Source organism: Acanthisitta chloris, unplaced genomic scaffold (genome assembly GCF_000695815.1).
Source record: "Acanthisitta chloris isolate BGI_N310 unplaced genomic scaffold, ASM69581v1 scaffold32516, whole genome shotgun sequence".
NCBI classification, from domain to species: domain Eukaryota; kingdom Metazoa; phylum Chordata; class Aves; order Passeriformes; family Acanthisittidae; genus Acanthisitta; species Acanthisitta chloris.
Window position 1 is genome coordinate 81,081 of NW_008678162.1, and position 26,773 is coordinate 107,853.

Genomic DNA, 26,773 nt, shown 5'->3' on the forward strand with positions numbered 1-26,773 from the left:
GTGATAGCACAAAATTGAGACTGAAGTGAGTACTGGCAGCTTTTAATTATACAGTGAAAAGAGAGAGATACTGGTGCTAAAAACAGGTGAGGAAAAACCTCACCCTGTGCAATGCCTTTTCTGCCTCAACACTTACAAACCCAGCAGAAGTGGCAGCACTGCACAGATGCCTTTGCAGTTGCTAAAAATCAGTAAATACTTGAATCTATGACTACTCCCATCCCTGTGAGAAATGACTAGCCATTATTAATGAGGTTTCATACACTCTCCAAATACAGTTAGGCCAAATCTTGGCAGTTCCCAGGGTTCTCAGTGGATTTGTTTCAAATATTACCAACGTGCCTATTCCCTCACAAAATGACTGTCACAGAATACCTAATATCCTAAGCACTCCCCTACTAAAATCTGACACATATACTGATCTCTGTAATAAAGTCTCACATCTTAGGGTCTGACTCACTCACTAACCAGTCAGTAGAAAGAAAAGCAGTGCAGACCTTTGTGCATTTTGCATTAGGTCACTTCCAGAGGACTGCAAACATGAACATATGAATCACACCAAAGTATCAAATATAACAACATACAGTTACACATTGAGAGTGAAATTCGATGTGTAAACTTACTGGGAGTCCTGGTTTTCCTCTGATCCCTGGGGGTCCTGGTAAACCAAGAGCACCCTGAAAAAGGAAAGCTATTAAATACACAAATATATTATTGTGTTATGTTGGAAGCAATAGATTGCTGTACTTTGCCACCTGAAACAGGCTTCACAATAATTCTGTGGGATGTGAATTGTCCTCTAGCATTCAACTTTCATTAAAAGAAGTCCCACAGGATGTGCTTTTTCAGTAACTTCTGATGGACTAGCTAAACAGGAAAGAAGACCCTTATTTATCCAAGTTCCATGCTATGAAGGAGCATGCCAGACCATGTGCTGCTGCTAAACACAGGAGGTCCAAGTGAGCTGCAGATGAACCTCAAGGTTCAAGGGAAAAATATGTTTACAACAGTTTCTTAGCAGTATTCAGATCATACCATAATTCTTTTCCTCTTTGATGCATCTCTGAACACACAGCTGCCAGAATTCTGCTCATGCCTTTTACTTGTCTTTGGCAACTACTTTCCATAACTAAGTTTTAATTAGCACAGCATTTATTAAAAATATGTTAATTCACTGAAGTTCAGCAACTTTTACTACTGCATTCTACTTTTATGCAACTGATCTGTTGCATGTTAGGATACCCAGAAGCATGACAAAGTTGCTCAAATTGGACAATTTTGTAAAACAATGCAATGGTACCTCACCTTGTCTCCTGGGTACCCCTGGTCTCCTGGCTCTCCTGCAAGGCCATGTTCACCCTAAACAACATATAATTTTATACAGACATACGTATGTGGCTTACAATGGGGTAGTTTTCAGAATTAGAGAATGAGAGAGATTAATCCAATATTTAGTACTTAAAATTAACACAGATCTCTGGCAATGCAAGATGTTGCACTGAAGCATCCCCTCCAGGAAACCCTATAGACACTGCCCTGGATATTGTTATGTCCAGTAATAAGTGGGCATAAAAATATTTCTGTGTCCAGAAAGAAGTTTGCCCATAGTACCAGACCACGAGACTGAAGTAACTTTTAAAAATATAAGTCAGAAGACAGAAGAAATCAAAAGGAAAAAGGGAAGGCTTGGCCAAGTACATAATGCTCGACTTAATGAATGGAGACTGAAAGAACTGTATATTTCTAAGATAATGAAAATATTTAAATCACCTTATCACCTTTCATTCCAGGCTGTCCCACACTCCCTGGAAAACCCTGTTGAAATGAAGAAAACATAAATCCAATGTTTGACTACAATTTGGGAAGCAGCATAGGCACCTGGCTGTGGGCTCATTTAGCACCATACCGTGGGCCCTGGAATTCCTGTTGATCCACTCAGTCCTGCTGGCCCAATGTCTCCCTGTCAAACAGCAAGAAAGGTAACTGCATTAAACATTTGATGAAATGGAGTAACCGAAAGGCTAGTAACACAGTGTGGCATTTTTCTGCACCACAGGGAGAAACTGAAATCTTTTTCAGGCCCATTTCTGGGAGGACAAAAGGTATCCATATCATAAGCCCTTCACCTTTACAGTTCCTAGCATCAGCAGAAACACAACAAACCAAACTTGCCTCTTCTCCTGTAGGTTATTCGTTCAGGAATATCACAGTGCATTAGGAAATGCAGAAAAAGGAAGGTTTCTTCTGTACTGCAGCTGCACATTCAGTGGCCATTCCTCCTGTCCTATTACATGACAGGACTACTCTGTAAACATCAACTTTGTCTTAAGGGAATTACTCTGTGATGAGTAAGGCCATAAAAACTGGCCTTTTAAGGGTCCTTTTACCAGGATTTCTCACCTATCAGTGACATCTACAAGTTCAATAAAAAAGAGATGACTCTTCCAAAATAACAAGTGTGCAAAATTGAACCTATGTTACAACGGGCATGCTAACTTTTTCTGTTCTCACATGCCTTCAAAGCCATTAATACATCACTCCTTTCTGGGATTTATATGGCCAGTTTTATGATGGGAAAAAGAAAAGTAAGCCACAAATGGAAAAAAAAATAAAATTAACAATCTTAGAAGATCAAGACAGTGAGCTAAACAGAAGACATGATTTGGCAATAGTCAAAACTATTTACAGAGGGAACTTTCTGCCTCTTTCTGGAGGGGAAAAAAAAATCCCCAAAAGGCAGTGTTATATCTCTGTAGCTATGCAAGAATTTAGCGACACATATGAATACAGAAATCTTTTGCCACTTGTTGAGAGTGACATGGAAAAGATGAGAAGGACATCTATGCATTTCCAGTTGAGCACACTTTCATTATTCTCTGGAGAGTCTTTCAGCAATGTTAGCAAAAACATTCTTCCTCAGCCATCACCAGACTCATGGCTCACTGAAGAAAAAGGAAGACTGATGACATAGTATCTCAGTGGTGCTTGGTAGAGCTCCCAAGAAAATTGCCTCTCTACATTGCTTTGGCTTTCCGTGACTGCTTAAATGATATATTCTCTCAAGCTACCCAATCCTAAGATGAATTGTTCGCATCACTGCCTCTTACTTGTGCTACACATCCTAGTTCAGCAAGGCATTTCTCTCTTAAGGATACTATATGTTGAAATGCACACTTATGGTAACAACAGCATTGATTGAATAATCACAGAGGGATACTGAGCTGGGAAATTTAGCTTACAAAAGCAATGGGAAGAAGTTTCAAAACAGCTTTACAACATTAAGGTTGATGAAACTCCTGTCAGTCTCCAGACATATTGAGCAACCTAATTAAGAGCAAAGAACTAAAACTACACAAATATAAAACTGAAAACCTATTTCACTGATAAGAAAAGTGTTGGATTAGTAAGTCTGGCAGTTTTTTTAATCGTCCTCCACCTACAACAGCCTTGCTATAATATGTGAGCACATGCTTATCAGTTTGGTTAAAACTTGCTGATAGATAAAACCCAAAAATTACTTCAGCTTCATGAAGTGTACCTTTTCCACCACTTCTACGTGACAAGTGAAACAAAAACCAAATTGCATTCGCCTGTCAAAAAGATAAGATACCACAAAAGGAAAAAGAATGTTTTCCTAGTAGGGTTTTTAAAGGAAAAAAATGTACAAAGAAAAGCTAGTTCGGGCCACTGTAGCACTAATTTTTCTGAAACTCTTCACCTTATTAAAACGCATGGCCTTGCTAAGTCTTGAGAGACTGACTCCTCACACCAGCCCAAGTTCTGAACTTGGCAACAGCTACATATAACAGCAAAAAAAGTCATGGAAGGAAAGAATTATTAGACTCAGCTTGCCGATGCTGCTCATTTTCCCATTGTTCTCATGAAAAAAGGCAAAAATATAACTAGCTCTTGACACTGCACACCCCTGGGCTGGACAAGCTACTTGAAATAATGCTGCTGGTTTCTGCCAGAAAAATGGCTATGGAGGTTTCTTGACCAAGCTTGTGTTTTCACTATAGCAATGTCATAACAATCCCAATCAGGCAGCAAGGGATGACTTACAGGAATATTTTTTGTTATGAACATATCTTTAGAAAGATAATACTAATTGAACTCAACTGTTGTACTTCAAGGAAAAGTCAAATGACCATCAGTGTGAAGTAACAACTTATCAAAATCTGCAGATACCACAAAAAAGCCCCCACAAAACAAACACTGGTGACAATCATAGCTTTTTAATTCAAGTGTACACATGCTGTTTCTCCTGTGTTATGAACATGATTGGATAGCCAGCCTTGATTGAGGCAACATCAGAAACAAAATACAGATCCTCTGTGAGTAAATACATTAATTACTTAAAAAACAACGGAGTAAGACTACATGGTATGGAACTATCAGTCTTTCCCACCTCCTGTAGGACTCACTGATGTCACAGAACTTCTCTGGCACAACTGTATTTGTACAAGTACAGCTTGCAACTCCACAATGAGCATCACAACCTTATTCTATAAATATTTTTTTAAAATTAATAAAATGCTGTACACAAGATAAAGTAATTTTGCTTTGAAATTAATTTTGCTTAGAATTTGGTAGCCATATTCAGGAACAAATGAGGGTTGTGGTCTTTAAAATGTTTGAGACTACTGCACTTCTTCAGAAAGTAACACTGACTTTAGGGCTGTAAACTAGCAAACCTGGTTCTTCACATAAAAAAGCCTAGACTCACTAGATCACAAATAAACATACAAATCCCCACCAAGTACAGAATTACTCCACACCAGCAACATGACAGCAGTTTTGTAGAGTGATATTAACTAAAATATGGCTACCTAAACCAAAATCTGTTTAAATCCTTGGATTTTCGTAACTGTTTTTATTATTTCACAAACACACAAGACAGAGTCTAATGAAGCCATATGAAAGTAAGTAACAAAAGTGTACTCACTCTTAGTCCTGGAAATCCAGGAGGACCAACACCACCAACAATTCCCTACAAATAAAATCAATTTTAGATTATCTGAATTTTACCATTTAAAAGAAACTTCCAGTGATAAGATAAACAAAAGTGATCTACAATTCAAGTCAGTTGGGATTTTAAGAGTTCCCAAATCATGACATCTTATCATTGTATAGGGGAACATGCTTATTAAAATCTCTGGATTGTAAAATGACATCTCCAGATATTTGCATCATGAAATAATTCCTACTGTTAATGCTGGGATATGAGATTTCTTTTTTCACCATGATACTTATAGTGGAAGGAAGACGAAAACAACTTTTGGGGGGTGAAAAATGAATTGATTGAGATTCCTTTGAAAGATAAATAGAACTCCAGCTCAGTTCATAGAAAGACCTCTGCAAATTAAAGGCTGCACTCTTTATGAAAAATTACTTCTTGATACAAACTACAGTAGTTGTATTTTATACAAAAGTTACAAATTCAACAAGTACTCTACTGCTGTCTCTATCACACTCAAGTTAAACTCAGCAGAGGCTAAAACACTGTGAAAAACAGTTGCCAGTCTCCTTGCCCAATGTCAAAGGGGTACTGTAGCCCTCCAGGTCATCATGCCTCATATGTAGGCTGTCCCAGCACCAGGGACTTGCTACTCAATGGATATCATACACAGGGTTCACCACAGCCTGTTGGCACCCATGGTGAAAGGGAAGTTTTATGCAAGCAAATCTAAGCTCATTCTGAAGGTGTCCAACTGGGCATGACTGCTGGCAATGGCACACAGGACCCTTTTGTGCCCTCCTTGCTCCTCTGGTGACTACACACCTTTTCCAACCTGCTTCAAACTAACCAGAGGGGAAGTTGAATGCTCTAGCTTCATCCTCCAAGGCAGGCTGACATCCTCAGAGAATTGAGAGGGTGTTGTGGAAATGAAGGATGGCATTAGTCAGTTAAGCAGAAGAAATCAGGCACGGAGACAAATGTCATTAGTGTCAAGTCAGCACAGGGGAAGAAATGTCTTCCCTTCAAGTTCCTGCTGCCACAGGCCTCCCAGGCAGCCCCTGCTCTGCACTGCCAGCTCACCAACAAGCTCTGTAAATACCCCATTAGCATTGCAGCCCCCTGCAGCTGCAGCTCTGGCCCCTTGCCTGAACAAGCCCTGCAGGGTGAGTTCTGGGGGAGGTGGGGAGAGGGGTTGCTGCCTGTCTGAGAAGGCAGTAAGATCAGCAGCTGTCTTGGCAGATTAGATGGAACTTGTTTGCAAATGCTTGCGTTAAAACAGGCTCCTTTGTACAGCGCAAGTCTGTAATTTCAGATCCAGGCTTTCTGAACTTGTTTCTATTAGAGTACTGTTCTGCAGATCTTGTGGAAAGACAATATCTGCTTTATCAGGAATGGAGGGAGACTTGGGAATACCAGGAGGGGAAGGAAGATCTAACATTTTAGTATCATTTGCAAAGCAGCTGGTGACGCTCACCTCAGAGGGATTTCAAGATGAAAAGCACCATACTGACATCACCTGACATTCCAGCAAGGAAAACTTTGCCTCAGGGACCAGAAATGCAAAATAACTTTTTTTCTATGTTCTAAAATCTTGTCACCAAACATTGACAACCCACCAGCAAAATTCAGAAAATTTAGCTTTTCTAAAACAAGTTTTATAAGATGGGTGTCAGGAAAGGGAATTCCTTCAAAAAGGAGACAATCTCTGCCCAGTTGCTGACTCTAGTCTGTATCACAAAAATCTTTAGACGTAAACTGATAGCAGTTTTCAAAGGAGCATCCAACAATATAAGATGATTTAAATCAACTGCTCGTTTACCCAGCACTTATTGCTGTTCTCTTGTCTTGCCCAAAGCCTTTCACTGGTTTCTGATACCAAAGGAAACCTGAGTTTGGAGTCTGCAGCCAGTTTCCCTAGTAAAGATCCTCAGAGGACAGTCAGTGAAGGGACGTGACTGTGCCACAGTTTGAATACCACGCTACAAGAGGACTTTAGCCTGCACACACTGCCAAGGACAAAACTGTTATCATACTGATTATAAGGCACTAGATGACATACTAGCATAATTGTATTCACTAGCAGTTCAAAGAATAAAATCAACTATCAAATGCATAAGCATACAAAAGCTAAGGTTTTGCACACAGGCAGAATCCTGTTTTGTTAAGGTGATCTTAGAATAATGGTTTAAATAAACAACACAAAGTCACGTCCAATACAAGAATTTTTGAAGCCAAAACATTCATCAGTAATGCAATGAGGACAGCAAGACATCTGATTCTCAAGGTAGTCAGCACATGCAGCTGTGGAAAGTGTGTTCTCTGTGCAGATTTCTGATTCTTCTCTTGCTCTTTTTTATGCTTATTATAGTACTTTCCTAGCAACTTCCATGGAAGAGTTAACCGTCAAAAATTTTCCTGGGGACTTCTGGACATTGCTTTTGAGGCAAAAGTCCCCTTTCTATTTAGGAGGGGGGTTAATATTGAGTGTTACAAATTTTAGCATGTTAATCAACACACAATTCAATACTTACAGGACTCCCATCTGGACCAGGGGGGCCTCGATCTCCAAAGTCACCTGGAAAACCCTAAAGCAGAAGAGAGAATACCCAATTCTTCATTATCCAAGACATGAAGCATCCTTCATCTGAACACTGAATTCTTATAGGCTTGAGAAATTAAGACATTAGGAAGTGGATTCAGAGAAGTTGATGAAGGAGTGGAAAAAAGCAGTAAGTTTCAGCTGCACAGTTCAAATGAACAGAATAATCATATATGTTTGTCTACTATAATCATAACCAAAAGAGATAAAACTATACACAATGTAAGCCTAGGACAAAATCAGATGACTGAAATACTTAAAGAGCAATATTAAACAAGTATTACTTGAATTGTTTGCTTGGATTCTCTTTTCCTATTTCATATTTTTACCTCAAATATTTTATTCTCTTACCTACAACATCCATTAAAGGATCTGCCCTTTCTTCTCTCCTTAATTCATCCAGATATTAACAGCTGCCATCTCAGTGTGACACATGTACATTAAAATCAAACCTCATCTTTCTGACACCACACTGTGCTTTCCAATGTGAACACTTACCTTAGTCTGCATCTAGAAACTGAAACAGTAACTCATGACATGGAAAAGCCTCATTCATTTTACAAGAGTTTTGACTTCAGAGACTAGATTATCAGGACTGGAAAGAAATCTGATTTGCCAAGTCAAGCTTCAAAGTTTGAAAGAGAATTTCCATTTCATGCTTCAGAAGCAAAATGAAATGGAATCCCACCACTTTACTGGCTCTTATCTCTCTTGCTTCCTCTAAGGGTTTCGAAGATTGTTTTACTTCTTTCCAATGTTGCCCACTGCAGAAGCACATGAGTTGCTGAGGGAAGGTGATTTGCTTTTTGTTTGTTTGGTTGGTTGGTTTTTGTTTTGGTTTTTTAATTATTTTCTTATCAGTTTAATATTGCTAGGCAGATCTCACTATTTTACTGGAACAGCCATGTGAATCCAACAAGAAACTCATGCTACTAGTTAGAAGCGGTACCATGTAATACTTTAATGATTGCTATCACTGTATGAAGTTAAGAGAATGGACCTAGCACAGATCTACAGAGAAGTCAAAATTCATTTTAATTGCAGTGTAAGGTCAATATAAGAGTCTATCAGAAAATTTGCAAAATACTAATCTGGAAAAGGATTCTTCCTGGGGAAGTAAAAGACCAATCAAAGGCTAGTATCAGAGAGAGACTCTTTCAGGAACTGAAAAATCTCACCCAATAGTACAGTACCAAGACAAACAAGAGACACATTGACCTCAAGTAATCAGCCACAAAGCACCAGAGCATTACTAAACTATCTCCATGGGGAAATGGAGCAAATTCCATCCTTACAATAATTTTTACATGAAATACTCCTCATTTTCAATGTTTTGATATCTTTTTACCCCTCCCTGTGTATCAGGAACAGTACCTTGAGGGATTAACCTTGCACCTCTGTAAGACCGTGTTCAAACCTGCTGCAGGTCAAAGGTACAATTCATTTGGCCATTTTAAATTTGTTTGTTGGGAGAACATCCACATAGATGTCTAGCTCAGGACTTAGTAGAGCAGTGTCTTTCCTTAATGGAATGGGGGATATGCACCATCATACAACATTCTATGAACAGCAGTCAGAAAGAAAATGTAAAACTGTGTCAATGAGATGGAAAAATCATATTATACACCAAAGCAGTTTAAGTACTGCTTAGGCCATATTTGGCTTTAGTAACAACTTAAAACAAAATTCTATAAAAATTAAGGCAACTTTTTATGTGCATGTATATATATATGCATACACACTGTCAAGATATGTTGAAATAACTCAGTAGCTCTTAGTTCTCATCGTCATGCATGATAATGTGAATTAATCTGAGACACACTCAGCACTCCCTGTATCATCTTTTGGATTGATTTTTGTTGGAGTGTTTTTCTGCTTTCTCCTGCAAATTCAGGAAAGCAAAACATAGGAATTCCTCTCACAGCAATAACACTTTTATTCAGGATCTGATCATGGAACTCACAAATAAGAATCTATAACTGTAACTGTGAGATTTGACAATACAGGTCTTTAAGTTGTTACTGTCTTATAATTTAAAAAGTAGAGGTTCATAGGTCAATAGTCAATAAAGCAGATTTAATTGATTCTCAAGCTGTACACCATTGGTCAATGTTTTCACAACTCTGAAAATGTGCTGTAAAATTTCACACATACAAATTGGATATTTGATAGTATCTGTATGTTGTTAAAAGCTCCCAGCTAAGAGGACGCAGACAAAGACTAATTTATGAGCCATTCCTAAGTAGCATATTTGGGCTGTACTGCCTATTGTTGGTAGATATTGGAAGAGGCAGAATTGCCATAACACTCACACATACTTTTTTTTTTACTTTTTTTTTAAACTCACATATGAGGCATCAAAAGTGAAATGAAGGATGCAATGGGGCAGTTTAGCAGCCACACAGAATCATAGACACAGGTCAAAAATGATACAGCACGAACCCAGCAGAGCATGAGTTACCAAAGGGACAGATTACCCAGTTATCATAATCCCATCCTCAACAGCATGTGTCTTCTCACTGAAGCTGAAAAAACTATCTTAGTAAGTAGAAAAATGAAAGCAAAATGAATAGTCAGAAGATTCTAAAATTGGAAGCAATATAATAATACTACTGTGCAACAAGCATTTTATTACGGCAGTATTATCACTTAACATTACTATAAAAGCATAAAAAGGATGACTATTCATAATTTTAATATAAAACAGAATCTGAACTGGTTTTAGAGTTTTTACAGAATAATGGGCTTAATTAATAAATTCTTGGTAAAATTTACAAGGTCTGTTCTGACACATTGACAGCTGGTTTTAACTAATCCCAGACAAAAGAAAACTATGTAAAAACATTCCCCCAAATGTGTGTGTAAAAGCACAATGCATCATACTAACAGGACAGACAGTGCATAAAAATACTGCAGAATTAGACAAATTTTGTGTTATGAGCATACAATGGAAAGAAATTTAATACATATACTTCTACTATGAATTATTTTCTTAAAAGCATGTTGTATGTAAAACTAATTTAAACTGCAAATTTTGACTCTATAATCTTCATAATATACAGCTGGACAACTGAATATTTTGTTCCATTTCAAATATGCCAGAAATGCCACAAATATGAACAACGATTCAATAAACCTGCTAAGTAACAGCATTTTGTGAACTCTTAGTGTGCAATCCCTTGTATGATCCACTTGTTTTATACTTTAAAATTAATTTCCAAAAATTTGATTACGTTTGGATCTGTTTTATTTCATAAAGATCTCCGCCAGTCAGGCAGTATTAATATTGACAGAAGTTTTGTCCAAAGAAATAACTTGCACCCTAGAACAAAAGGTGAGAAACCTGACTTTAGGCACTGTGGAATTCTCATGCCAAATCTCCTTTAGTGACAGTGCCCTGCCCCAAAGCACCAGCGTTAACTCTAGGGCACTGTGCCAAAAGACCTTGTCATCACAGCTATCATTGTTTGGGGCTAAAATAACACACATTCTCTAAGCTTGTGATCCAGCAAAGTACTTCAAGTCAGGTTCCCGTGTGATTGCTCTCCTGGTTTGATCCCTAGATTAGTAGCCTTTAGTCAAATAAGTATTTTATAGACCACAGAAAGGATTTGGAATGAACCTTGGGATTGAGGAAATTACAGCATCACAAAGAAATCAGTACTGAATGAAGTTAATCACAGACATTGTGCAGAGGTGCTTTTGGTGCTCTGTAAACTATGCCTTTGAATTGATTTGTATAAATAAAAGTTCTTATCAGAGCATAGCCTGGCACTGATAGATGCTGTGCTTCTACTGTAAATGGAAAACAACTGCTAACTACAGTATGCAGAGCACACACTGTTAAGGATTGGAACTACTACACTGGCAATCAGAAGCCTCAGTGAAACTTGCCACTGACTTACAGCATAATACAAAACAAATTTTCAGGGTACTCTGCTGTCATCTCCTCTTCCTAGCCCAGACTGAACACAAGCCTTTGATTTCTATCCAGGTTCTCCTCCTTATATGCTGCATGGGACTCACCAGCACAAGACACTGCCAACTGCAGCGAGGTATTGATGGCACAGAGCCCTTCTTAGCCAACACTCAGAATTCAAATTGTAAGCTAACTGCAATATGATCAACAAGCACAGGAGCACACTGTCCTTCTGGCTGAATAATTAAACCCCAGATTCTTCCTTTTATTTTAGACCTCAAGAATTTGATAGCAGTGCCAACTTAATGGCACTTTGCTTGCCTTTCTTTACATCAAAGCAACTCTTGTTGGCTAGTGACCTTTTTTGTCTGGTGTTAGACCCCACAGAAAACAAAACAATCAAACAGAATCATCCATAACTTTAATAGCATATATCAAGGACCAAATGATGATGCTCACACTACTATCACTAAACAAGCTTGTTCAACATGCTAGACAAAAGTCATCTGAACTGCTGAGTGCAACTCACTGCACAACTGGAGAACTCTATCCCGGTTTCCAATCTCAAACCAAAGAAAGTTAAAATTGTAAACTCCTGGATAGCTTAAAGACCTAAAATAATAAGGCTGCAGAAGAAAACAAAACATTTGGCATTGAAGATACAAACCACAGGAAATATGTAAATCTTGATAATGTATACTTGGCAGGTTTGTGTTTATTCTCAGCTGTAGAAATATATGTTAAGTAGAGGACAGCTTTAATTTACTATGGTCCAGAAATATCAGACATTAGAAGCAGAAGATTTTCATCCAGACCAACACCAAAATCAGACTTCTGAAGCTTGCATCATATCTGCACCTTGCACTAATACCAATTTTACAGAGTTAATTTATGTGTTTCTGTCACCTTTTAACCCTCAAGTAGGTGATAGCAGTAACCTGCCACAAGGCTCATAATGTTGAGTCTTCCACACTTCAGACCATTCAACAGTTATAACCCACACAGAATTTGCAGTTCTGCAAAGTGCTAACAGAAAACAATAGAAAGTCATCTATAAAAAAAACCCCAAACCACTAACTTTTTCCAGCTGATTAAAGTTACAGAGTGAATTACAGGTGGATTTACATTGGCAGCAGGACTTGTGACCAGAATCAGAAAATTTACCTGTCTCCCTTTAGGACCTCTTTTTCCATGGAAGCCTGGGATGCCCTGAGAAATAAATAACCCAACATAAGTAGGTTTTCTTTTCTTCAGTAGTTAAAAGTAATTAAAACTGCATCTGATTGGAAAAAGAGAGTGTGTGAAGCACCACCATAAAAAAAAAAGGAAAAAAGAAAGAAATAAAGATTTGAGCAAAGAATCATAGAGACAATGTCCTATAGCAGAAACAAACTTTGCCAGTTTTTACTGAGGTCACATCAGAACAACTATGAAAAAGGGCCATATCCTGCTTGCATCAAAGTACATGGCCATACAGTCTTTGTGCTCAAGAGAAATAAGAAAAAGCTCAAGCACAGAGTGACAGACATTAAGACTTCCATGGCTGGTTCTACTGCAAAGATCATCCAATAAGAGACAAATATTAATTATTAACTGCATGAAATTGCTTCAACAAAAAAATATTTATTAAGGACCTTGTTGGCAAGAAAAAAATAACCCTAATAACTGCAGGTGTAGATTAAAGTAAAATAATAATTAACAGCTTTTCCCCATTTAACTTTAGCACCAGTGCATCTCCTGGATTAGACTAATTCAATACGACCTATTTATTTGGTTTTCTTTCACATCTGTTTTGCTTTTAGTAAAAATTACTTAAATGAATCACTATGCCTTGGTCATTTTTCTCTGTTCTAACACATATTGCATTACTACCTAAACATCAATATTTCATGAATGTTTCATTAAGCCTACCCTTTCTCCTTCAGGTCCTGGTTGTCCTGCCACACCTGGAGGTCCAATGAAACCCTAAAAACATAAGCACAATGCTTGATTACAAGGTTGCTTTTCACCAACACTGCTTGTTCCACAGTATTGACCAGCTACTGGTTCACAATACAGGGATTAATTTCAGGCTAATTTGAGACTACCAATGATCTAGCAATTTAAATGTGACTGGGATTTACTCTCCAACCAACAGCAAAACTCATTTTCTATTATAAGAGTACAGAATCAGCTAATAAAGAAGTTCTAAGAAAGCATTCAAATAAGACAAGGTTGCATCAGACACCTCGTTTATTAGAATACATGAAATTAGCAACCTTTTTAATAAAAATGTTTCATTAAATATTCATTAAATATATCAGAAGAGACATTCTCATCTTTAACAACAGTGTGATCACTGCTATATGTAAGAGTGACACAGAAAATATGCTGTAGACTCAGTAGAAATAATAGAAAAAGTTGCAAAATTAGTTGAGAGATGGATTCTGCACCACTAGAGTCAGAGATTGGAATAAAACTATTATTGGTGACTAAAAAAAGCATCTCTTGCTTTCATATCTCTGTCCAGTCTGCTGATTGTATCAATTTCATTTCTTATGGGTTGACTTTTTTTAAATCATGAGAGATAGTGCCCATCTTGTCATCAAGGCCTAATGAGAGTAGGGGAAAAAAAAGGTACTTCTACGTTCTATAGTTTCTTTAAACACCTGAGAAGCTGAGTACAGTTTGATTTCAGGAAAGTTTTAAACTTAAAGCTCTAAAGATACTTCATATCGTGTTGTTATGCCACCTCCATGGCACAGTAGTGTGTCTCAAGAGAGCTGTGTCATCATTTTTACTGGAAGTTGCTTTTAGAATTCATAGCCTTAAGACCTGACAGGTGTTCTTCCCTAAAATTACTCATGCATAGGCCATTTTTAGCTTTGTGTAAACAGAGAAGCAGTAACTTTTCAGGAAGTGACTGGGATCACTTAATGTCTTGTTAGTTGAAGGGAGAACGAGACAAAATGCTTGAGAATCTGAGCAAAAATAAACTGAAGAAACATAAAAGAAACAATCCCTGAGGGTGCAATATCTGTTGGCACTTGATCCTGACAAACTCATTTTTCCCATCACTGTAATGAAAACTGACATTAAATAAAACCCACCCCAAGAAAAACAGACATATGTTTAAGAAGCTGCTGCAGATAAAGGCTTTAAGTAACTACATTAAAAAAAGCAAGACGAAAGCAAATCTCACAACACAACAAGATTATTTTAGTAGATACTTGAGAACACAGCACACTGCTCAGCAATCTGTACATGAGCTAAGGGCCTGAAAACACCTAGCAAAAGCCTCCTTGAAATCCTTGATTCAACCAGTAACTTGCAAGTTTTTGGAAACCCATGTCTACTGACTGATGGTGAGAATCAGTCTGAAAAAAATAGTTATACATGACAAGTATGTATAGGCATGCACGTGTGCCTTTTTAAAGAAAACAAAATAAAAAAAACCCCCTACCTCCCAAACAAAATAAAAAAATCCAATACCACCAAAACCCAGAAGAAAACCAACAAAAAGCCCTGAAAAAAAGCCCTGAAAAAACCCAACCATAGAAGTGCAATCAAAAAAACCTTACTTCCAGGAATAATCAAAAGCAAACCTTGAATGCACAGAGCATTAAAAGCCTTCAGTCCCTGGGACATATATGTATGTAATTACAACTGAACCATTCTAAAAATCTCAAGATCATTTCATGGGTTTTATGTGACAAGACTATTTCCCTTTATCAACTTCTGTGGCTGGTACAGATTGCAAATGCCAGATATGTCTCCCTTCTTGACAACTTCCATTATGGAAATAATGCTTCAGGCAGGAAACGTCATGCTCCTCTTCACTCCCAGCTCTCACACACCAGTATTGCTTTCTTCTTTTGCCTGCATGCAAGTGAAAGGACGGGGAACAATGGAAGACTGCTACATGCTGCTCACCATGGGGAAAAAAATATTCCTACGTGTATATTTCAAAAACTATGTTTTCTTATTTGTAGGTTCTGCAGAGGCAGACTGATTCAGCAGGCACATGTCTGGCAGAGCTGAATTAAATTCCTCATCCCCTTTCTTATGTATTGTATGGGCAAATAGACATGCATACCAAAATGCTTAAAATGCTTACTTACTCTCACACCCTTAGGACCTGGGTTACCTTCTGGTCCAGCTAAGCCCTATTACAAAAAGACACGAGTTGTAATTAATTTCAAACGAGCAGATATGCTCTATTTAAAAGAACAGCAACAGCATTTGTTAACTGTAAAGTGGCAACACATTCTTGAAATTAGTAGGCTCAAAGAGGCTATCGTCAAGTAGTTCCCTGGGACCGTGTTCAGAAAGGTCTCCCATTAATACACGACTGAAACTTCCATGACGTTAAAATTATTTCTTTTGGGAAAGAGGTTTTTTCCAGACCCAGTGATCTGGAATTACAGTGACATAATTTCACATGTTCTTTCATGAGCTTTTATATTTGGACACATTTTTAATTATTTTCAAGCTAATGTCAAGATAGCATATGTATTTCAAAAGCTCTAAACATTTTATGTGATTCAACACAGAAATGTTATCATCTATTACTATATTGTAAAGGAATTTAAAAATGTATAGCCATTACAAACATAATCCAATAAAACACAGAAGTGTTGGTCAAATTCACCCTTTAAGCAGACGCAGAACTGCAAAATCAATTGTCAATTTGGCTCATATATCTTTATATGGGGAAAATAATGATTATTTCTACTTTATGTCTTATGTGTGTTACTGCACTGAGATATCTGCTACATTATGTGTAAATTTTAAAAAACCAAAATCAGCGTTTACATAAATGCTTGTTTTTAAAGAAAGCTGCTTTCTGACCTTATCCATTCTCCTTCTGAAATATCTCAATGGGGGAAAAAAAGTCTTTTAATGTTCTGTTTCCTTAAAGGACTGAAGAAATAGTTTCAGCAGTGAAGTATACACATTGGTGACAATCAGAAGGAACTATACTACAACAGGCAGTTTCCTACTGCTTCTGGGCTTGAAATATACAGAAGATAAAACACACAGAACCCCATGAGATTTGTGAAGGAGTGTAAAGTGTTTAGACATTCAGTACTCTGGTAGTCTCATTTATATATTCCAGAAAGGAACAGCATTACTGCATCTAACCCACCCAAGTTTAAAAGACATGAGTCTCAACATTACCCTCAAGGGCACTACTGAAGAAAGAGTTTTGTTTCAATGATAAATGACAGGATGTAAACAAATATATTTTTACAATTGTTAGTTTCCAAAGAGTTAGATATGGTACTTGTGAAAACAAATATGGTGCAATTTGAAAACAGTAAATGAGATAAACCCAAAAAATGCAAAGACATTGGTATAGTTACTGCACCTGCCTGCCAGGGTAACCAACTGCCCCAATACTGCCAGCCATTCCTGGAATTCCCTAAATGGAAAAGAGGTGGAGGGAAAAGGAAAAAAGGAAAAAGGAAAGAAACAAACAGGTTTCATGTCACGGTTTGAAGTGTGTTTTATCACTTCTCTTTTAACATCTAGTCATATGACATAGCTTAAGCTCATGGAAAAATTGCTTTTTGAGCAAGCTACACAGTAACACCCTAAAATATCCTCATCATACGTAAGTAACTCCACCAATTTCAGTTACATATCCTTTAAAAACAGTCTAAGATTTTGAGAAAACCAACAGTGCAGCCCTTATTTCCATAATGAAAACAGAGATACTATTTGCAAAATATAACTGAGAAGGCTTTAGGAAGCAGGGCCTTATAATGAAGCAATTGCACTGGTCGTAGCTGTATTTGAACAAATATGTTAAACTTTTGTTTAAAGAAGGATCCTTGTGTCCTTACAAAGTAAATTTTGAATTGTTTTGGTTTGTTTCTTCCAAAATCAGTTTGATATAGCACTGGATTAGTCATGAATGTGTAGAACTTCTCTCCATCTTCTCCTGATATTAAGAACTATTTTTTTCTTTCCACGAGCTACGTCTTTATATCACTGTTACACTACAGACATCACAGAAAAATTACTATGAACCTATAACAAAAATCACCAGTCATTCAGTTAAGATTTGTGTATAAAACTCATGAAAATCATGGGTGATGTTCTTGAGTTTTCACCTCCCATCAGGTGTCTAACATCTGTTATCATCACTGTTCACTTTTCAGTGTCATCCAAAAGGAGACTCATGCTTCCATCTACTCTGCCATTAGGAGCCTCACTAATATTAGTAAGAGACATCAGCAATCAGAAGTCTTTGAAATTTACATTCAGATTGCTTCTTGAACTGACATGGAAGTGAGAAAAAGCACTAAATAACTATTTCATTTCCTACATGGTAGGAGATTAAAAATGCATTAAATCAGTAAAGGCTTGAGAGAATCCATAATGTGCCTCTTACAAGAATTTTCCATCAACATCTGCCAAACTGGTGTGACAGTTGACGAAAAACAAGCTGGCCTTTTCCATTTCATTTAGACCATTTTTAAACCACAGTAATCTCTAAAAAATCTGAATTTTTAGTCAAGAACTGTCCAGTATTTCCTTAAACAGTCAGTAATTTACATTGATCACTTATATTCAACATCTATATTGGATTATACATTCTTCTATCCTTGTTCATCTGCAGATCATATTGTACTGTGCTTTCATCCATTACCTGCTCGCCCTGTGGCCCTCGCAGTCCCGGATAACCCTTAAGACCCTGCAGGTAGAGAAAGAAATATGTGATAAATACAGTTAAACAAACAAAATGGACCTGTATCCTGCTCCATTCTCCCTTTATCAAGCAAAAAATATCCATACTTGCCTGCCTGTAGCATTAGTGTGGTTTACATTTCGCAGCTCATATGAAAGCTGAGGTAGAGACAAGGAGTATGAAATCTTCTTGGCAATTCAGACAATCTCAAGGTATCAGCATGCTTAAAGACAATTCCAGACTTGTACTTTTTTAAACAAATGAGTGCACGGGATGCTGTCACCAGTTATTGCTGAAACTGAAGAATTAGGTTCTGTACAGTGCAGCTCCCCCTTCCACATCTTTGTCACATCACCCTTTCTAACCCAGGCAGTTCAGAGATGTACAAGTAGAGGCTCCAGACTATTCTTGATCACACTCAAGAAAGACAGACCTTCCAGGACACACGACATCTCTTTTTAGAACTAATAGACACCGAATTTCAGCTATTATACTATGGAATTTATACTGACAGGGAGAATTGCCTGTTCCTCATCCCATAAATCTTCCCTATGGAATCATGAAACTCTTGAACTTCACTTCCTGTGAATTTACCATTTCAAGCACATTTTAGAACTTAAACAAAAAAAAAAAAAAGAATTCAAAATAGGGCTGGAACCTGCCATCTGCATCAGCACACTTGAAAGGGAAACTTTCTTCTTGATGCCTTTACACTGTACTAAACATACCCAGACAAGTTGGCCTAAAAGGGAGGCTGTAAACAGTTGCATGATTGATGCGGAAGCCAAGTGTCTGGTCTCCACATCCCTTGCAAGAGGTACTGGGAATACACAAGTCCAAAAGCTGCAGCTTTAAAGAGAAAGACCAAAACAATCCTTGTTCTGGATAGAAATCTATCATAAAATTGGAGTCAAAGACATTGACTGAGCAGTGGGAGTGTCCTGGCTGATGCTAAACATCTGGCTGCCTTGCGGCAGGATGATACTCATCAGTCAGTAGGGCCTTGAGACTCACTGTAAGATGAAGAAATTATTCAACTGATTTCAGCAGATCAGGATTCCTAGGATTTGGTTAAGCTTCTGCATGACCATAATGGTATTTCAGCATGGAATTAACTTTATTAGCATATTAAAAAATTAAAAGATAATATTATTTTGCTTGGTGACACTTTTGGCATAAGTCAGTAACTCCTCCTTAGTTTTCAAAATGTGCCTCAGAAAACTAGTTTTTTACAGTCTCAGCCAACTTTATTTCATGAATTTTATCCATTACAGAATTTTACTCTGTCTCAATGCTTAAATTATCAGCTAAATTAAGTGTTGCTAGAAGAGATCTCTCAACAGTTTCTTATTTTTGTACTAGGAAAAAAGGAAAGCAAATGTTGCTATAGACAGAAACACTCAAGGAAAAGTTTATCAAAATTTGACTCTAAGGTGGGTTAGTTTACCTGATTAACACCTGCACGGACAGTTTAAAAGAAGGTATGCAAGAAACTGTGAGATCGACTGATTACTAGTATGCATATTTCTACACAACAGCATCTTACTTCAGTCAATCTGCTCTGAACTCATACTTCATACAGTAATATGTACATATTCATATTTAGAGTTAACACCGCCTTCATTCATTCTAACTCAATGCTGGTTGTGAATAAAGCTAAACCATGATAAAAAATTAATTTTGTTCCAAAGAGACAGTTTTCACACAGGGGTTTCCTGTTAAAATTCTTAGTTTTTTATTAGGTTGAGTTTGTTCTCTTGAGTGTACCCATATAAATAAGATGCAGTTTACTCAGAGCTAAGATGAAAATAAGTAAGAATAATATAAGTTCACGTGCATTGGTTTGAAAAATTAATTACCGTCCAATTTCTAATGAAGATAATTCTCTGACTTTAAAGATCAGTGCGGAATGGAATGGTTTGAAGCTTCCAATTACAGCAATACAGACTTCAAGCACATTTCAAAAACATAGCAAGTTGCAAGAATACTTTGGTCTGCATGAGAGAAGAAATATTTACAGCCAACCAAAATGTAGCAAGTTTAAGTGTCTGACTCCTACCATATGCAGCACAGTGCGACCCAGACTGAGTGAAGTCTATATAGAGCAGACAGTCTGCATATATAACAAGGACTATTTGGGCCAGTCTTTCCATCTTACTGCTACCCACTGTGTTTGACTACAATTTCTGTGCATTTGTTTTTAAAATATAACTAGCACAACATCAGCAACTCTGCTAGACAGTCAAGAATATTCAGTAGGTGAAGTGTTATGACTAATGCTACAATCACCACCTACAGAGTCTTTGAAAAGCATCAGGTCAAAACTTTTCTGGCCATGGGGTAAGTTTAGCAGATAACTGGACTTCCATGTGCTGTCACATAAGCCTTCACAATGCTTACTGATCAGCTCCATGGTGTCACCATATTGCCTCCAGTTTTGAAAAACTTCATCAGCAAACGGTTTGGATTTGTTTTGTTTTTCCTTCATAGCTCCATTCTATCTTGTTTGTTGATATTTATTATACATCTAGCAAATCTTAGCCCAAATATCCTAAGCAATGGAAATATTACTTTAAAAAAAAAGCATACCTATAGAAGATGAACCTTTCCTCCATCTAATTTAGTAGTGGAATTTCTTTCACATGATTGGAGTTTCCTTCTGCTCAAGGAAAATTAGACTCCAGAGAAGAAGCAGTGGGAGACACTTGGTAGTATAATGCTGACACTAGCATAGGTACTGCTTTAAAATTTATCTGTCTGCCTCACCCTATACAACATGCAAAAGTAAAGATGAAATACAGAGGCCTTCTAGGGTTGCAACAAATTTTTTCCGTGAGTATTTCTTCCCACTTTAGTATGTGAATATTATCAGAATTTTATAGATCAAGATTCTCATGATTTATTATTGCACACATATTAGATAGGGAAAAAAGCTAACCCAAGAATTGCAGTCAATCTTTTCCACTGCTAAGTACCTGCCACCACACAGGCACTGCAGTCATTCAAATGCATTGGCATGATCTCAGCCAAGGTAATGCCCAGGTACTGTCCTTTGGCTGACAACCTACCCCCCGGCACCCTGGCTAGCAAAGGCAAGTACTCGCCTCTCTGTACAGTGAAGTAGGCCATTTAGGGGAGAGAGGAAAGAGGAAGCTCCTTCTCTGAGAGGTCTCTGAACTGATAGAAGGAATGTTTTGAGTGCTGATTTAAAGACGGTCCTGTTCAGGCAGATCCAGATATGACATTGTGCAACTGCTCTGGAAAACTAACACTCATCTCCTGTTGTTACTTCCCAGCTTAAAAAGATGCCTGAAAGAAACATCCCTCTAAGCTCCTCAAAATCATGCAATTTTGTGTTCATGTGCTAGAACAGATTTGGAGCCCCAGCCTGAGTAAAACTTAGCTTTTTATAGTGTGTTACAGGCATGAGAAATATGTCATACCCTATACACAACCACAAGGATACATACTCCATCCAACACATGGCATGTAATGAAAAATGAAAAAGTCCAGCGCAGCAAAAACTCTGCACCCAGAGTCTTGATTATTAACATGCATTTACTTCACCATCTCACTTTAAAAACCTGTGGATTCTTAGCTTTATGAAAAGAAACACAGAATTTTATAGTTCTAACACAAACCAGTATTTCACAAGTGCTGTTCTATTGCATTGAGGGCTTCAAAAATCCTTTTTTGGGGGCAAAACAAATATTTTCAAGAAACTCTTCTAACATGGTCTCAGATATTCAGAAATACAGAACAAAAAGCACATGGAATATGGCTTCTCAAAGTCACTCTTGCAAAAAAGAAAGAAAAAATAAAATAATATGCACACTTGCCTCAAACTTCCAAAACACCTATTTTTGTGTAAGCACTGAAAAGCATTGGACAGGAAATTCGGAACCAGGAAAATTCCAATTAGAAAACTTGTTAAATGCAGTTTTCTCCACAGACACAGAGACACTAGAGTGGGGTGATCATGTCCAGTGGAGGGCAGCAGGCATGGCACCACACTCTGCACTTCAGCTCTCCAAATACACCACTCCAGGTAATGGGAAATGAATGATGAACTTGATAAAGAAAAAGAACCTCAATTTTCTAGGTCTTTCAAGAAAACACTGACAAAAGTCAATATGGCAAAAATTAATTGCCATGAAACAAACATAGATTTGTATTACATCATTAAAAATATCTAGAAGAACATTAGAGGTTTTATTCAATACTAAATACCTCACTGTTTAGAAACCAACTACTCACGTGACATAAGCTACTGTGAAAACCAAAAACTAATTTGGGACACCATTAACACATATGTAGGACTTTTTTTATCTTCCTTCTTACCAGGATGAAAAAGAACGTCAGAAATAAATTATTTATTCAATATACATATAGTATATCAATATATAATCCATATGTTATTCTGCTATAATATATAATTATTACATATAATAATTCTCTAATCAGGGATATTATTTTATATAATTATATAATGCACTGTATAATATTATAACACAATTTAATATATAGCAAGATATAATATTGCTCAGTAGTGCTGGGGTACAAAACAGAAGGGAAGTACTCGATTTTTCTGCAGGTTTTTTCTTGCAGCTGGTTTACTTCACAGCTACTTTGCTCACAATCCTTTGAAAATAATGTCTGAGATCACAGTGAGCCAACAGCATGTTTACCTGTTTACACATACTGAAAAGCAACAAATAAAGATTATTTAAAAAACAATAACTTCTGAGCTTGTCATTAAAACAAATTAAGTGCAAATTACAGGCAGAGGGCTGTCCAAAAGCTGCTATGCTTACAGTTCAGGTCAAGAAGACGTTATCTCAAACATGGTTTTAGTTAGTCTTTCCATGTTGGACACGTCAGACAGAGAGTAAAATTTCCAGTGATCAAGTGAGCATGACTCTCCACAGAGTCTAACCATCAGACAAGGAGTGAATTCTTGTGGCAGGAAGAAAGTATGATGGCCATAAGATTTGAATTTCCTTGCCCCTAAATGTCAGACTCAATCCAGAACAAGTGACAGCTGCTTCCCATCTAAAAAGCTTTAAACAAAAAATGCTTCATTTTTCAAAGCAAAACTATAAACCTGATTGAATTAAAAAAGTACAGTAATTGCAGAATCTTACAGTTGCCTGAAATTAGCAGTGACAAGACCTATCAGTGCCCAGGCTTGCAGGTTAACTCTCAACACAGGGATTCAAATTCTTGTCTCAGCTATACATTTTCTGAGCTCATAGAACAATAGGCCACATGTTTAGCAAAATTGATTTCCGTGGTTCTCTTGCTGTTAATGATCACATTTTTAATTTCTAGATTGACCAAAACAGTAATGACTAGATATTAAAATTTTAAAATTTTCATACCCTTCAATATTGAGATAACATTGAATGAAGCCATCCTAAAACATAACACTGATTATAAATTTTGTTGCAATGCCATTTCCCTTTAGTTTCAAAAGCAGGTAAGTATTTAATTAATATTCCTTCTCTACATGTCAAAGATGATGGACAAAAATACCAGGGCCTACCCTTCTAATAATTCATTCCACACTTTTGCAGCTGCCTTCAGAGCTGCATATTACTTCAAAATTCTGCTGTAATATCTGTTCTCCATAGTTTTTTTACTTACACTTGTAACACCAAACTATCTTCTGCAAAGACAGGATTTAATTGCAATTTCCCAACAGCTTTCTTGCTGTTTTTTGTTACCAGTTTGTCACCATCTGCTAATCAGAACAACCTACTGGATTTATGGCAGGTGACCTCTCCTTCCACATAAACTACATTCACTCCCTCAGTCCACTGTGCTTATTTTCTTAAGGTTGTCTCATTTTCTCTATTGACATTCTTCATGTTACCTTCCCAAAACTACCTGTCTGCCTTATGCTTTCCTGTCTACATAGAACTGCAATAACATAGATATATTTCTTAAATGCAGCATGTGGCGCCTGACATTCCTCATATTTAAAAATATTGCATTCCACAACATCAAAAATTGAAACTTATTCCACCTGAGTTTTACTTTAGCAATTCTTTCACAGGTTTGGAAAAAGGCAAATAATTGAAGTGCAGAAATACTGAGCTCATGATCCCACAGAGCTTCTTCAATATTACAAAATACGCAATATAAAGAAATAAATGAGAAAAAACCTATTACATGGCATATTGTAGCACGCAACTATATTGAAATTGAACACAATTTAAAATGGCTGCATCTCACAGGCAAGTCTTCCTTCCCAACAGCACTGCTCTCTGAGCAGGGCATGCCATGCCTCCTGAAGAGTAATAACCTAAGCAGCTATGAGTTACACCCTGTTACAATGACCTCACTTAATTCACTTTCAAGGGAAGGTTTTTCACAGTACCAACAGCAAACCTAAAGCTCTTCCATTGCTTCTTGACCATCAGATGTCCACCTGCCTGATGGGCAGTGCCTTGATCCAGGGGAAGTTACATGGAATAGGAAACACAATCTTACCTTCTGGCCTTTGATCCCAGGTGGGCCTGGAAAGCCTATGGGGCCTGGATCACCCTGTGCAACAAAAATACCCAGAATCAATACGTTTCACTGGAACATGACACAGGCTTATAAACATGTAGGACTCAATATCTTCTCTGCATTCTTGGACATTTGGTATGAAGAGGTAGCTAATGTTTGATTAGGCATAGATTTTGATTATTTTTTTTTTTAGAGGAAGAAAATTGAAAATGCAACAGTTCCTCAATTGCAACCACCTGGTGCAATGTGCCTGCACCTGCAACGTGGCCAAATCACAAACCTAGTTCACAGCCTCACAACATTTACTTTTAGCCAACACAAATGGGAGTGAAGAAGCTACACAATTCTTGATGTAAGCCTTCCCTCAGAAGTGCGTTGTTTCAAACTAACATATTTAACTATTAGTGTTTACTGTTTGTGTTACTGTTATGCCTACAATCCTCAGCCAAGGACCAGGACACCATTATGGTATGTGCTGTGTAAAACACGGCGTAAATGTAATCTGGGTAAAAGACAATCTGAAAGATGCATAGGAGGCACAAGCAGGAAAAGCCTTCGAAGTGAAAGAAGAAATCTTAGCATCAAGAGTCCATTAAAAAAAGTGGTTAAATACAATATGACATGTAATAACGTGTGCACTTGTCATAATCAAATTCTGTTTTACACAACTTTCTAGACTAATGCAAGGTACTAAACAAAACTGGAATCTGTATTTGGTTATATCACTGTGAAACTAATCAAATTTCATGGTTCTAGAAGTACTTCCTTTCTATTTTATTTTTATAAATTAAATCAAATGATAATTTCTCTTGGTTCATTACATCACCTGTGTTTACACTGGTCAGTCTCACACAATTAAGCATCAAAACACACCAGTGTTACGATAAATACAAAGCCTTGTGCTCTTATAACTTGTCTGAATATTAAACAAGACTTCACAAAAGAATGGGACTGACACAATATTTCTCTGTATTTAGGAAAATATTACCTTTGCTCCACCTTTTGCCCTTCCTGGAGACAATCCTGGGTCTCCTTTAGGGCCCTGTAGCAGAGAAATTATGTTGATTAATAACATTAGGGAAGAGAGTTTTTAATAATATATACAAAAACAAGTATTCTCAACTGTTATAGCAAGAGGATGAGGAATGTTCATATAAAATGTGCTTGCTATTACAGATATTTTTCTCATAACCTTTTCAGTAAAGAGCTACCAAAAAAAATAGTAATGTAAATTCACATTGAAATGAGATTTACATTTTCCAAATTTCATAATGTCACAAACTTTTGAAAAGCAGATTTATTGGTAAATCCAAGCAGGATTACAGCAGACACCTCAGCCAAATTGCTCTAACCATGTCTCCATCACTTCAGGACACCAGCTGTTCCTCAAACTCCATGCAGGATTAACAGGCTGTTAAGCTCCATGGATCATAACCTTGGCCAGATTTCCTCAGGCTCAGCCTTCCCAGGCATCATGGACTTTGTGCTGGGAAGGACAGAGCTGTGAACACAGCAAAGGCCTCTGTTCCATTAGGAATTAGTGCCTAACAGCTGAAGCAGATCATCATTCTTGGCTGGGAATTACTGTCTGTACCCAAGCCTAGGTGGCAGACAGGGGAAGGATGCTCCCACACTGGTTCCCTTGATTTCAAATCCCTGCTGCTGGAGCCTGCCAGCTCACAGTGCCAGGCACTGCAGGCCAACATGCCAGAGAGCTACAGGTGCCTGCCATGGGGCAGCAGCCAGGGCTGGCCAGGCTCTGCCACCACAAACCTGTGCCCTCAGGGCCACAATCACTGCACTTAAAACAGGAGACACCAGCGAATGGCACCTCCTGAGCCAGCCCCAGGGCTGGCTCCACGCTGCCCAAGCAGTCTCACAGGAAGTTCCCAGAGCCAGAAACTGAAACCACGTTCATGTACCAATAACTGAAAATACAGTCAATGAGGAGGAAATGGGGAATTCATTCCTTGGTCTAATTCATGCCTCAAAGCTCCATGCAAAAGGCAGTGGAACATTTCATTGGCCTGTTCATACCAATGGCACAAGCTACAACTGTGCTCTTGATTTCAAGGCTGTCGTGTTACTCACAAGGTCCAGGGA

At 37.6% G+C, this 26,773-nt stretch overlaps 1 protein-coding gene across 1 annotated transcript in view; it reads right to left on the reverse strand.

The window, feature by feature from the left end:
* The window catches only part of COL24A1 (collagen, type XXIV, alpha 1), a gene marked incomplete at its 5' end in the record, with an annotated part of 128,336 nt that overhangs the window by 77,618 nt on the left and 23,945 nt on the right, over positions 1-26,773 (reverse strand). Inside the window, 13 exon segments of the mRNA XM_009076774.1 lie at positions 624-677; positions 1,306-1,359; positions 1,771-1,815; positions 1,907-1,960; positions 4,946-4,990; positions 7,492-7,545; positions 12,643-12,687; positions 13,390-13,443; positions 15,579-15,623; positions 16,829-16,882; positions 18,116-18,160; positions 24,650-24,703; positions 25,659-25,712. Coding sequence (XP_009075022.1) covers positions 624-677; positions 1,306-1,359; positions 1,771-1,815; positions 1,907-1,960; positions 4,946-4,990; positions 7,492-7,545; positions 12,643-12,687; positions 13,390-13,443; positions 15,579-15,623; positions 16,829-16,882; positions 18,116-18,160; positions 24,650-24,703; positions 25,659-25,712 — 657 coding nt within the window.